We start from the raw sequence: 14,812 nt of genomic DNA, 5'->3' as shown, positions 1-14,812 counted from the left end.
GGTATAATGTTTTTAATATTGATATGTTGGCTTCAGCGTTCTATTGTGGAAGAGCATTTTGTTCCATTCCTATAATCACCATCACATCAACTAAATGAACAATGACATTTCCCACTGATGACTTCACAAAACGGTCCTTCGAGGAAGCATGTACTTTTAATTTGAAGGGAAATACTATACTTTAACGAATAATGTATTTTTTTGCAGTTTCTTTGTCTTCCAAATTGAGGTTTCTCTTCTAGTGCAAATCTGTCGAGAGGTGTACTGTTCAAATACCTTAATCAGTAATTATTATAGTCCATTGCCTGTGTCTTTTTGTTATCTGAGTTTGATGATATATTGATAAAACATATCCACTGTGATGACTCTGTGCAGGCCGGGTTTTGAAAATGGACCAGGCCCTGTTAACCTTCCATAACCAACAGACTGAGGAGGTCCATGTCTCCTACACCTCTGATTACTGCTACAAGGTACAGAACCCAGCAGAACCTTATCTAGACTGAGGAGGTCCATGTCTCCTATACACCTCTGATTACTGCTACAAGGTACAGAACCCAGCAGAACCTTATCTAGACTGAGGAGGTCCATGTCTCCTACACCTCTGATTACTGCTACAAGGTACAGAACCCAGCAGAACCTTATCTAGACTGAGGAGGTCCATGTCTCCTATACACCTCTGATTACTGCTACAAGGTACAGAACCCAGCAGAACCTTATCTAGACTGAGGAGGTCCATGTCTCCTATACACCTCTGATTACTGCTACAAGGTACAGAACCCAGCAGAACCTTATCTAGACTGAGGAGGTCCATGTCTCCTATACACCTCTGATTACTGCTACAAGGTACAGAACCCAGCAGAACCTTATCTAGACTGAGGAGGTCCATGTCTCCTATACACCTCTGATTACTGCTACAAGGTACAGAACCCAGCAGAACCTTATCTAGACTGAGGAGGTCCATGTCTCCTATACACCTCTGATTACTGCTACAAGGTACAGAACCCAGCAGAACCTTATCTAGACTGAGGAGGTCCATGTCTCCTATACACCTCTGATTACTGCTACAAGGTACAGAACCCAGCAGAACCTTATCTAGACTGAGGAGGTCCATGTCTCCTATACACCTCTGATTACTGCTACAAGGTACAGAACCCAGCAGAACCTTATCTAGACTGAGGAGGTCCATGTCTCCTATACACCTCTGATTACTGCTACAAGGTACAGAACCCAGCAGAACCTTATCTAGACTGAGGAGGTCCATGTCTCCTATACACCTCTGATTACTGCTACAAGGTACAGAACCCAGCAGAACCTTATCTAGACTGAGGAGGTCCATGTCTCCTATACACCTCTGATTACTGCTACAAGGTACAGAACACAGCAGAACATTATCTATCCAATCTCAATCTGTCTTTCTGTCCAAATTGTAGCCCCTCCTATGTCCAGTTTTGAGTGTTTGTGCAAACACGAACATTGAATGCCATTGACAATGAAGGGCCAGTTTTGAGTGTTTGTGCTGCAAACTCAAACATTGAATGCCATTGACAATGAAGGGCCAGTTTTGAGTGTTTGTGCTGTAAACACAAACATTGAAGGCCATTGACGATTCCTTAATGTCAACGAAGTTCACACCCACAACACCAGAGGGAGTTCATCAAACCGTGCGCAACCCAGATTCGGCACAAACAAGGGACTCAATTAATTGTGCTCCTATCATGCCACCAAAATGTGGAACGCCCCACCAACAGCCATTAAGACATGCGAATCCCTTGACTCCTTCAAAACCGCTCTCAAAGGGCACCCACAGACGGCTGCAATTCGAAACTGCCCCCGACCCCCGTGAAATCTGAATCCCCCTTACTGTATTATGTTTCTTTTCCCTTTTTACCTCCTTACATGAGTGTATATTTGTACGTTTCTAAATATTCTGATGAATTGATAATGGTGGACCCTGTTGTAAACAAGTGTAATGCTTTATCAGTGTGTCGTCCACTGTAAAAATCTTTGTATTGAATTGTGCTTTCATGTGAAATGAACCCATTCTGCAAACTGTTAATACATACTTCAATCAATCAATCAAATGAATGGCCAGTTTTGAGTGTTTGTGCAAACACAAACATTGAAGACAAAGGTGAGGACGCAAATTCTCATTGGCCGGATTGAGATGATGTATGGTGATAAGAGCGCTCCCCTCACTTCACCTGGGTGTGATTTTAATCATTTTATTTATGAATATACCTCGTGCACACACAGGTGAATATACCTCGTGCACACACAGGTGAATATACCTCGTGCACACACAGGTGAATATACCTCGTGCACACACAGGTGAATATACCTCGTGCACACACAGGTGAATATACCTCGTGCACACACAGGTGAATATACCTCGTGCACACACAGGTGAATATACCTCGTGCACACACAGGTGAATATACCTCGTGCACACACAGGTGAATATACCTCGTGCACACACAGGTGAATATACCTCGTGCACACACAGGTGAATATACCTCGTGCACACACAGGTGAATATACCTCGTGCACACACAGGTGCAGAGCTATATTGACCACTTAAAGAGTTTTGCAATTAGCAACAGAGACAACATGACCTCACTTGGAGTGCAAACTGATAGCACCAGAAATCCTCTGAACATTGCACTACATTACACTCTACATACTTTATGGGGCCTGCATTCAGCCTACTGTACATTCAACCTACTGTATCCAATCCAATCCAACTGTATTTATAAAGCACATTTAGAAACGACACAGTTGACCAAAGTGCCGTACAGTAGGCATAACGATAAATAAAAACACAATGAAACACAATGAGAAACATACAAAAACAAATACATACAAAACAATCGGGGTTTAAAGGCCAAAGAATAAAAATGAGTTTAAAACTGGTATAATCAGCCACTGATCATATATTCACACGGCAGCCATTTTGTTCCTGCATTGATTGATTGATTGAAATATTTATTAACCGTTTGCAGAGTTACAGTACATTTCAAGCACAACTCAATACAAAGACTGTTAACTGTGAGTGGACGACCCAATAAAGCATTACACTTGTTTACAAGAGGGTCCACCTTGTTCAATTCATCAAAACATTTAGAGACGTACAAATGGACACTTCTATATAGTCAAAGAACAGAACAGGAATTCATCATAAAGGAGGTAAAAAGGGAAAAGAAACACATACAGCGGTGTAGTGGCATCACACTTTGGTGTAGGGAAACGGCCATGCTGTTGAATGAACTTGGTAAATTGGTTACATCATTTATACTTTAGCCATTCGTGTATGTCGAGGGCAAATAAATGGCAAACCTTGGTTTCTATATATGGTGCACTAGTACTAATGCAGCGTCCCTCCTCTGTCCCACGCAGTGTCTATTCCAACCCTTGGTCAGGAACAACGCTTCTGCTGTGGTCAGCACTAAGTTTACGCTGACCCTTCAAGTGACATCCCAACTCAGGAATTCAACACTTTGCAGGTAAGAGAATGAAGATTGAAGATCTCACTGTATATGTGTTTCTTTTCCATTTTTACACCTCCTTTATGATGAATTCCTGTTCTGTTCTTTGGCTATATAATAGAAGTGTCTATTTGTACGTCTAGAATAAATGTTTTGATTAATTGAACAAGGTGGACCCTCTTGTAAACAAGTGTAATGCTTTATCGGGTCGTCCACTCACAGCTAACAGTCTTTGTATTGAGTCTGTGCTTGAAATGTACTGTAATTCTGCAAACTGTTAATACATATTTCAATCAATCAATGAAACACTACATAATCCCTCCCTAAAACCGTTTGAATTGCAAGAACGATGATTCTGTGAGAAACTGCTGATCTGGTCATATACCATATATTTCCCCTGTGTTTCCTCTGTCTGTCGTTATGCGGCGTATGGCAGCCACTAGTCTGTAAGAGCTCTTGTCACTAGACAAAATACGGGGTGTTTAGTGGCATCTGATGATTGCCTCAGCAGTCCGTGGGCTTATTTACAGGGCTTTGGGGGAGTAATCCCCTGACCTGCTTTCTGGACCTGAGTGATGCCCTTGTTTGAACTACGTCGCTGGGTATTGATTACGGGGCGGGGGCTTTTTGGGGTTAATAAGAGCTGACGTTCCGATATTGATGAAAAGACTCATTAAGGCTCTATAAAACCCACATGTCCGTTGCAATCATCGTGTAGGGGACGTTGAACTGGAAGCGACGGTATAGCCATATTTATAAACGGTCGCGACATATTATAAGACGCCAGGGCTAGTGCTTTGTGTTTGGGGGTCACCCCTTAACCTTAACCCATTCTGGACGGGAACGCCTGTTGGTGTTTTAAGTAGTGAATCTTTATTTCGGTCCATTTGAAAAAGCAAAGAATACATACATACATTAGAGTCCACTTATACACAGTGGCACCGAAAAGGTGTAGGCTGAAGCCCAGGCTTATTTTGCCTACCCTTTTTGAAAAAAAAGTAACTACTTTGTTTTCAAAGATAAAATAGAAAGTAGTAACACATTGGTTTGACTAAGCTAAATTCATCAGATAAATTGAAAAAAAAAGCAAAGAAATCCAGGCAAACATAGGTTTAAAAAGAACTAAGACAAATCTAAGCAAAAGACAATTTTTACATACTCTAATTTGAAGAGTAACAAAAGTTCCAAAATTAACGAGTTTCAAAACAAGCATTAAGCATTATGTTACACTTGTAGATCTGCTATTTTTTGAACTACATATTTACAGATGGGCGGTCGTCGGCCAATTATATATATATTTTTGGGGGATCCTTGTTTGAGAACCACTGACAGAAAACTGACAGAACCGTCCTCGGGTCTAAATGGGTTAAACATGCTGTCAGGGATGGAGTTCTATAACACGACACGGCCCGGCTGTTGGTAGTTCTGTCTTCTGAGCGGTCTATAGTCTTGGACTTCCTCTATAGATCAATGCTGAGGTCCCTAACCAGACTGTGCTACTATTGATTTCCTTTCCCCCTTTAAAAAAGAAAAAAAACACTCCAAGTGATAGCTAATATGTCATCCCACAGAAGATCAATAACACCTTGTAATGGCACGTTTTTGGGGGGGATCTGAAACCAGAGCTGTGTGGACGGGTGGGGTGCACTTCTCATCTATAGACACTAGGTGTCCCTCCTGAGCTGCATCTTTTACTGTGAAGCGGAAAGTGGAGTAAGGAGACCCTTTTACAATAAGGAGACCCTTTTACAGTAAGGTCAAGAGGAAAACAGTCAATTCAATTCAATTCAAAGGGCTTTATTGGCATGAGAAAACATACGTTTACATTGCCAAAGCAGAAAGCACAATACAACAATACAATCAAAACAAAAAGTATGTACATTTGAAGGTCAGAATTTTCAATAGATCAACTTCTATGTACCAAGATCACTCGATGCAGGTATAGTGCAGGAAATATACACAATGATTAGTCTTTAGGGTGGTTGTGTTCCATTTGATATCCTTCTCCTATCACAGCAACTCACAAATCTTGCTGCAGTCAACAGTCCTCAGACCGTCTGATGCAGTTCAGCGGCCTGGCGGTGAATGAAGAATACAATGTGAAATGCATGCTCTTAGGGGGAAATCCTTTCAGAGAATCTGATCAAATGAAAACAAACAGAGCCTAGTTTTGCATGCGTTTTGCGGTCAGCATGTGTTGTAGGCTATACTGTTCTTTCTTTTCAAAATCTTTTTATTCAGGTTTTTGTAACAGAAGCCCTGCATGAGCCGGTATATTAAACAGACATAAAATATAAAAAAATAAAACTCAATCCCCTATCCTATCCCCCCCTCCCCCCCCCCCCCCCCCCCCCCACCCACAATCCCAGGATAGTCGGAAAAACAGTCTGGAGGATTTTCTTTTAATATAAATATATCTATATACACAAAAATACGTACATGCATACATAATTACAAAAAATAAAAAGAGAATGAAGCCCATCCAGTACGGGTCGGGAACCCCTTTAGGTGTTTTTATTAAGCATTGTGTTATACTGTACTTTAGCTATTGAAAAATAGCAGATCTGCTATTTTTGAAAAATCTTGAAAATGCGGCGCAAATCTTTGAATATAATATTCTTTCAGAGCGAACGTGTGTGTGTGTGTGTGTGTGGGGGGGGGGGGGGGGGGGGGGGTCCCCCTGGAACAACATATTTTCAGATGGGGGGGGGGGGGGGGGTCGGCAGCCAATTCCATATAGTTTTTGGGTGGTCCTTGACATGAAACTGAAACTGGGTTTTTCAGAAAACTTGTTTTGGAAGACATTTTGTTGAATCGCCCTCGAGTCTAAATGGGTATATATGTCAAACTCAAGGCCTGGGAGTGAAGGAATTATCTTTGGCCCGCGGGATGATATTTAATAATTAGTATTAGAACTGGCCCTCTGGTATATATTGCACGGACCACCATAATACTACAAGTCCCACAATGCACTGCGAGTGCGTATCGAGGGCCCGCAATAAGCGCAAGCATGCGTCTCCTCTTCACTATATTGATCAGCAGCAGTGAAAGTATATCACTTGTGGTCAACTTTCAGCTATATACCCCTCTCCCCAAAAATGGCCTGTGTGTTGAAACATAGTTTCTGTGTGGAGTTTGCATGTTCTCCCCGTGTCCCCTAGGGTAGGTACCCTCACAAAAACATGCAGTAATCCTGGTCTCTAAATGACCTCCCCCTGGCCAGCCGGGGCGCCCGATAGAGGGGAAAGGAACTGGTTGGAATAACGTGTTCCTTCCACGCGCTACGTCCAACCAGGGAAACTCTCCCCTGTCAGGTGAAAAGAAGCAGCTTGGACTCCTCATGCACAGAAGGAAGCATGAGGACAGTCCGCTGCCCCCCCAGGTTGGCAGAGGAAGTGTAGCGCCCAGGATTACATTAGATAATTGACACTGGGTGAAAAAATGGGTTACAAAATCGTGGGATAAAAATTCTTTAAAAAAAAAGAAACCTAGTCCGGCCCTCGACTTGTGTATTTGAGTTTGACGTCCCGATTTTTCCTTGTTTATTTGGATCCAGGTGGAGTCAGAGGTATGAAGAAGGCGGCCATTACTCTGTCTGGATCCGGCCTCCATCAGAATCGGAGCCGCCCAACAACGGTCCAACTACCTGCACTCATCATGTGGAGAAAAGTCCCAGAAACGCATACCTCCGTAAGTGCACTGCACGGAACACATTAATGTCCTGATGATGGAAATTAATTGTTCCCGCAGCGAGTCATTAATCATTGGGATAGCACTCCCAACCATTGTTTAACCCATTTTGGGTGGGAACCCCTTTTGGTGTTAGCATTATGTTATGCTTTAGCTATTGAAAAATAGCAGATCTACAAGCTCATAGCGCGCCACCGAGTGGCGCGCTACGAGCTTGTAGGTCTGCTATTTTTTGAAAAATCGAAGAGCGACTGACATATATAGAAGAAATTTTTTTTTAATCTGATCTCAGGTCAGAATGGAGAACTGTCAGGATGTATAGAAGACATTTTTAGAATCTGATCTCAGGTCAGAATGGGTTAATATTGCTTACGCCAACTGGCCGATTCTACACGAGTGTTTTCAAGTGCTCGGTGGGGCCACGAAAGTAAGTGGAACTAATGTACTTGTGATCTAGCCAGAGAGCCTATAAGACTTTGATCCACGCTGGTTTTAACCCATTCTGACCTGAGATCAGATTCTAAAAATGTCTTCTATACATCCTGACAGTTTTCCATTCTGACCTGAGATCAGATTAAAAAAATGTCTTCTATACATCCTGACAGTTTTCCATTCTGACCTGAGATCAGATTCTAAAAATGTCTTCTATACATCCTGACAGTTTTCCATTCTGACCTGAGATCAGATTCTAAAAAAATGTCTTCTATGTCAGTCGCTCTTCGATTTTTCAAAAAAATAGCTAAAGCACGACATGATGATGCTAACACCAAAAAGAGGTTCCCGCGCAAAATGGATTAATCGAGTCAGCAAAAGGAGGAAGACCGTCGCGGCTTTGAGAGTTGTTGTTGTTGCGATCCCGTTGAGAAGTAATTCTCTGTGCGTCTCGAGGGACATGATGTGTATCGATCAGACGAGACCGTCGGGCTTTCTCTTGAAAAGGAGGATAAAAGAAAAAAGGTTTTGTTCTGTTTGTTTTGGCGGTCCGATCGGCTCCTCTCCTCTCTCTCCAACGGCGTGGAGGATTGTGGGTAATACATTAGGGAGCGTTGGAAGGATTAGGGCATAATGGGATTTTGAAAGCGTCTCTTTCCATAATGTACACTGACTACACTCTACTTAACAATATTGCAGATTATGTTGTAGATCAGACTTTTAACCCGTTCTGGGCGGGAGAACCCCCCCCCCCCCCCCCCCCGTTTGGTGTTTTAAAGCATTATGTTACACTTTAGCTATCTAAAGCAGATCTACAAGCTCATAGCGTGGCACCGAGTGCCGTGCTACGAGCTTGTAGGTCTGCTTTTTTTTTGTTGTTGAAAAATCGTGAAAATGTGGCCCAAATGTTTTGAATATAATTATATTCTTTCAGAGTGAACGTTTTTAACTCAAATCTTTGCTTCTGGGGGGGGGGGGTGGGGGTCCCTGGAACAACATATTTTCAGATGGGGGTCGGCGGCCAAATACATACAATTTTTTGGGGTCCGTCCTTGACATGAAAATGTTTGAGAACGACTGACATTATAGAAACATGAGGGCTTTTTTTCCAGAAAACTGTCAGGATTTAGAAGGCATTTGTAGAATCGTCCTCGGGTCTAAATGGGTTAAGGCCAAGTAGCCATTATCTGGCAGATATACAGTATGGTCAGTATGACTGCACCCCCCCCCCTCCCCACCTCCCCCCCACCACCGTATGATGCGTTTCCATTAGCCTCCTGCACAGAGTAGACCGGTGATTACAACACCGTCCCACAGGACTGGCTCTGCTTAAGTAACGCTCTGGTCAGCAGCTCAGGAGAAGAGGACATGTCCGCCTCGCCCTCCTCCTCTCCTGTAGGGAATTTAAAAGTTTTACTTACAGTATAGTGTTTTCACTGACTATAAAACTATATCAAAACGAATCTATGATGACTAAAACTAAGACTAAATATACTGACAATTTCGTCAACAAATAAAAACTAGACTAAAATGTTAGAGAAGGGAGTCAAGGGACTAGTGGACAAGAGATCCAGTTTTATGCTGGGTTGCATGCTGAAAATAGAAGATCTATAAACTCACAACACGTCGCGCGCTGCGACGCGTTGTGAGATTGTAGATCTGCTATTTTCAGCATGCAACCAAAGTATAAAATATGTCATTATACAACAACATCAAGGCCTGTCAAAACACATTTTAGTCGACTAAATGAACTGTAGATTTTAGTCGACTAAAACTAGACTAAACACTAAACATTCCAGGTGACTAAAATTTGACTAAAACCAAGTGAAAACTATTCGACAACGACAACGACTAAAACTAAAATAGAAATGTGCTGCCAAAAACAACACTGTACTTCAGAGTATCTCTCTCTCTCTCTGAAACGATTGGCCGTGCAGGGTTGATGAGGTCATTCAGCCTGAAGGAGGTATCTCTGCCTAGGCTCCTCCCTGTTGGTTATCACAGATCCACCCTGGCCTCTAATCACGTTAGTACTGTATTCTGCACGGTACCACAAACCACGAGTCACCTGCCCACAGACGTTAGTACTGTATTCTGCACGGTACCACAAACCACGAGTCACCTGCCCACAGACGTTAGTACTGTATTCTGCATGGTACCACAAACCACGAGTCACCTGCCCACAGACGTTAGTACTGTATTCTGCACGGTACCACAAACCACGAGTCACCTGCCCACAGACGTTAGTACTGTATTCTGCATGGTACCACAAACCACGAGTCACCTGCCCACAGACGTTAGTACTGTATTCTGCATGGTACCACAAACCACGAGTCACCTGCCCACAGACGTTAGTACTGTATTCTGCATGGTACCACAAACCACGAGTCACCTGCCCACAGACGTTAGTACTGTATTCTGCACGGTACCACAAACCACGAGTCACCTGCCCACAGACGTTAGTACTGTATTCTGCACGGTACCACAAACCACGAGTCACCTGCCCACGGACGCCCTAATTCTCTCAGAGAAATCCATGCTATTGACTCTTGCTATTAAGTATTCATTCAGCTATTGAAAAGCATATTCATCTAAGACTTAATGTGCTTGTTTTTGTAATGGTTTTAGCCTTCAGGTCAAATTGGTATCCTGCTTGTCAATAACTAAATGGACAGAGTGTTACTGTATACCTATTGGCTGAGATGTATTGTACACGTAGTGCTTGTCAATAACTAAACACACAGAGTGTACCTATTGGCTGAGATGTAACTACATTTTTATTTTATTTATTTAACCTTTATTTAACCAGTAAAATCACATTGAGACTGCGTCTCTTTTACAAGTGGGAACTGGCCAAGAGGCAGAAATTTAAATTACACTTCAATACCACATCATCAATGTTACATTTTGAGCCAGCAAATACAACATCCATAATACACCTTAAAATACCTATAATAAATACAACAAGTCACCTGTCCTACTTTTTTCTTTTTAGTAGCAGGGCAAAATACACCATATACACAAATATACACAATCTCCACGATTTGAGCCGATATAATAGATATATAGGCATAAACATAGGCTAGTACATATCCAGACATGTGCAAGTGTTGGATTGTACATCAAAGATGATCCTTTTGAAAGTTCTCAATATAATAAATAGACAGAGTGTACCTATTATTGCCAACTAAACTGACAGAGTGTACCTATTGGCTGAGATGTACACGTAGTGCTTGTCAATAACTAAACTGACAGAGTGTACCTATTGGCTGAGATGTACACATAGTGCTTGTCAATAACTAAACTGACAGAGTGTACCTATTGGCTGAGATGTAACTAAACAGACAGTGTACCTATTGGCTGAGATGTAGTGCTTGCACACGTTGAGGGCTTTATGGTGTTTTTATGAGTGGACAGCAGAGAGAGGATAGGAGAGAGGGGCCTTGGCTTTTCAAAAGGTGATTATAATACAGCCCTGAGTCTCTGTTCAAAGGGGATGTCACGGTGTGTGTTCAACCCCAGCTTAATGTTGTTTGTTCTTCCACTGAAGACAAACAGCGCGCAGTGCGTTGTGCGTCCGGTACGGCCACCCGGTCGCCTCTGCTTTGACGACAGAGGGCTGATGCCGTGCTGTACTGTACTGTACTGTACCTCCTCATACATGATGTTATGTTCATCGTTCATCAATCAATCATCAGTTAGTTATAAATAATATATCATGCTGTTTGGGCGCTGATATGAATGCGCCGACTTGAATTGAATAAACATTGTGGAAGTATTAATGTCATTTATGAAAACCCATTAATTATTATTATTATTAAACACTTTTTTGGGGAAATAGCTTCTGTGGAAATATCTTACTACCCATTTATTATGTTCTGATATAGAGATAAATGGAGTTGGAGGAAGAATGTATACATGCGTGCACCCAGGCCAGGTGAAACCCATTAACCCATTTAGGCCTGACGTCGAAATTAAAAAATGTCTTTTTTTAAATGTCTTTTTTTTTCCTGAAAAACCTCATGTTTCTATATCAGTGGTTCTCAATATTTCATGTCAAGGACCCCCAAAAATATATGAAATTGGCCGCTGACCCCCATCTGAAAATGTGTTGTTTCAGGGACCACCTCCCCAGAAGCAATGATTTGAGTTAAAAACGTTCGCTCTGAAAGAATATATATTCAAAGCTTTGCACCACATTTTTTCACTATTTTTCAAAAATAGCAGACCTACAATGAGCTTGTAGATCTGCTATTTTTCAATAGCTATAAAGCATAGCATAATGCTAACACCAAAAGGGGTTCCTGCCCAAAATGGGTTAATCCCACAGATTCTAATATAAAACCGGCAGCCCAGCTTCCCCATCCATCCGACATTTAATTCAGACGCCTGGTTATTATTATCGGTTACACAATAAAAACGTGTATGCTGCCATCATTCATTCTCGTTCTAATTATTATATTTGTTTGGTTATCTTTTCAATGGTCTTGTTTCCTGCATGTGTAGTTGTTTATTCATTTTATTTTTATTCAACCACATTTTTTTCTCAAATTTGTATTTGTTTTTCAAAATCTTATACAAGCTCATAGGTTCAGTATAAAAGCAGCATCAACATTACAAAACTTATACCAATAGCCAGTCCAAGAAACATAACGGTTCAAATGAAAATAGAATAACAGCAAGGAGATGAAGGTTCATTTAAGGTTCTCTTTGACTGGGGGGGCAAAGATATGTGGTGTAGAGGGACGAAAAGAGGAGGGGGTGGGGGGGCTGGTACAGAGCCCTGGGGGACTCCTCCAGTCAACAAAGAGAAGGGGGGGCTGGTACAGAGCCCTGGGGGACTCCTCCAGTCAACAAAGTATTGGTGTATATTTGCCAACCCAACCCCCCCCTTTTGGTCTCAATGACACCATCTGTCTGTCTGTCTGTCGGACCACCGACCATCACATTTGTATTCCTGTCCTTGTTCCAGTGCAGCTTTACACTTTTTACAGCGTGGCTCTCTGCAGGCGTCAATAAAGTGTGTGTGTGTGTGTGTGTGTGTGTGTGTGTGTGTGTGTGTGTGTGTGTGTGATGGAAGTCACTGGGCATTGGGGCTTGGATAGGGCTGAAATCTGAAGTCCTACACGTCACAGATATATGTTATAGTTATACGCCACATCCCCATGTGTATCCCACAATTATTATTTCTCCACGCTTTGTGGTTATACTGTACCTCCCAGGGTTAGATTAGCTGTACCTCCAGGGTATGGGATGGACTGGGCTGTGATGGATGATGGACCCAGAGTTTTCTTTTTCAATTAGGCTTCTTCTATCTGTGACTTGAGGGATGCCCTTTGCCCCTTTCCCTATAGGACACTGGTTGGACGACAGACTAGACAAACAAACAGACAGACGACCACAGGGGGGGGGGGTCCAGTGGCAAACAGACAGACAACCACAGGGGGAATCCAGAGGCAAACAGACAGACGACCACAGGGGGGGGTCCAGTGGTAAAATAATGCAGGAGACAGTTGCTCGTGACTGCAGGAGTGGTTATCAGTGCTCTTCTTATCCACAGTCAGATCCTATTGTGATAGAGAGGTATCAGGCTCCTGACATGGACAGACGCTGACTTCGCCCATAAAGCTGCCTAGAAACTCAATTGTGTCCAATGTGGGCATGGCGTGTGACTGACTACACACACGGTGTGTGTGTGTGTGTGTGTGTGTGTGTGTGTGTGTCTGACTACACACACCATGCCCGTTGTGTAAACATTACCTTTTTCTCTTTGTGTTGTTTTGTGCAGCTCTGCTGGCAGCGGCTCTTTTACTGGCTCTTATCGCTCTGATATTTGCCGTGGCTCCGTGCATCTACAGGTACACTACTGTAAATCTACTGTATATCTACAGGTACACTGTTGTTGTGTGAATGATACATCTACTGGTACACTGTTGTTGTGTGAATGATCCAGTGCTGTTTTTGGCAGAACATTTTCAAGCTGTTTCATTCAGTTTCAGTCACATTTCAGTCACCCGGAATGTTTTAGTTTTAGACTAAATGTCATGAGATTTCAGTCGACGACTAAATCTACAGTTGATTTATAGTCGACTAAAATGTGTTTTGGCGGGCATTGATGATGCCGTCGTAATGACACGTAATACACGTGTTGAAAATAGCCGATCTACAAGCGCACAACTGCGACACGTTGTGAGCTTGTAGATCGGCTATTTTCAGCATGCAAATCAAGTGTAAAATGACTTATACTGGATCTCTTCTCCACTATAGTCCCTTCCTAACATTTTAGTCTTTTATCTGTTGACGAAATTGTCATTACTTTTAGTCTTAGTTTCAGTCGTCATAGCTTACGTTTTCATTTAGTTTTCGTCAGCGAAAAAAAGTGAGATATAGTCGACGAAATATTTCCGTCTTAGTTTTAGTCGACAGAAACAGCAGTGGAATGATCATAGTGTTGTTACTCAGTGGTCTCTCCTCCAGACATCCAGTCAGACTGTATTGTCTCCTGTCAATAGGAGGCGCTGTACAGCCAGACTGGTCGACACCATTTGCTGCAAAGGCCCACCACCATCGTCATTGGATCATGTAAGTATTATGAGGGGGTGGCGGTGGCTCAGTGGGTAGAGTGGCTGGATCATGGTAACGGCAAGGTTGCCAGTTCGAACCCTGTGGGCTCCCCCAGAGTTGGTGTCGAAGTGTCCTTGAGCAAGAGACACTGATGTGCTGGTCGGTGCCTTGCATGGTTTCCGCCGCCATCGGTGTATGAATGTGTGTGTGAGTGAATGGGTGAATGTATAATGCACAATCTATGTAAAGTGCCTTGGATAAAGGCGCTATATAAATGCACCATTTACCATTTAACCCATTCTGACCGGGCACCCATTTTGGTGTTAGCATCATGTTATGCTTTACCTATTGAAAAATAGCAGATCTACAAGCTCATATCGCGCCACCGAGTGGCGCGATACGAGCTTGTAGGTCTGCTATTTTTGAAAAATTCGAAGAACGACTGACATTTTTAGAATCTGATCTCAGGTCAGAATGGGTTCATCAGACCAGTGTGTGTCCAGTGGAAACCTCGTATGAATCTGATCTCAGGTCAGAATGGGTTAAGACCTGGCCTCTCCCACTTGGACACTTTTCAGCCAGGCTCATTCATTCCAATGTAAATATCATGGATTTTACACATTCAATACTGGCTCATTTTGGAA

At 42.6% G+C, this 14,812-nt stretch overlaps 1 protein-coding gene across 1 annotated transcript in view; it reads left to right on the top strand.

The window, feature by feature from the left end:
• Positions 1-389: 389 nt before the first annotated feature.
• LOC308328330 (heparan-alpha-glucosaminide N-acetyltransferase) overlaps positions 390-14,812 on the top strand; it is a gene marked incomplete at both ends in the record, with an annotated part of 47,678 nt that continues 33,255 nt past the window's right edge. Inside the window, 4 exons of the mRNA XM_080782101.1 lie at positions 390-470; positions 3,394-3,500; positions 7,039-7,172; positions 13,393-13,462. Of these exons, the coding sequence (XP_080638227.1) occupies positions 390-470; positions 3,394-3,500; positions 7,039-7,172; positions 13,393-13,462 (392 nt within the window). The remainder of the gene's footprint in view (positions 471-3,393; positions 3,501-7,038; positions 7,173-13,392; positions 13,463-14,812) is intronic.

This window comes from Protomyctophum bolini (assembly GCF_963924005.1).
Source record: "Protomyctophum bolini genome assembly, chromosome: 14".
NCBI lineage: Eukaryota > Metazoa > Chordata > Actinopteri > Myctophiformes > Myctophidae > Protomyctophum > Protomyctophum bolini.
The sequence above is the reverse complement of the archived record's forward strand: the minus strand, read 5'-3'. Positions and strand labels throughout refer to the sequence as shown.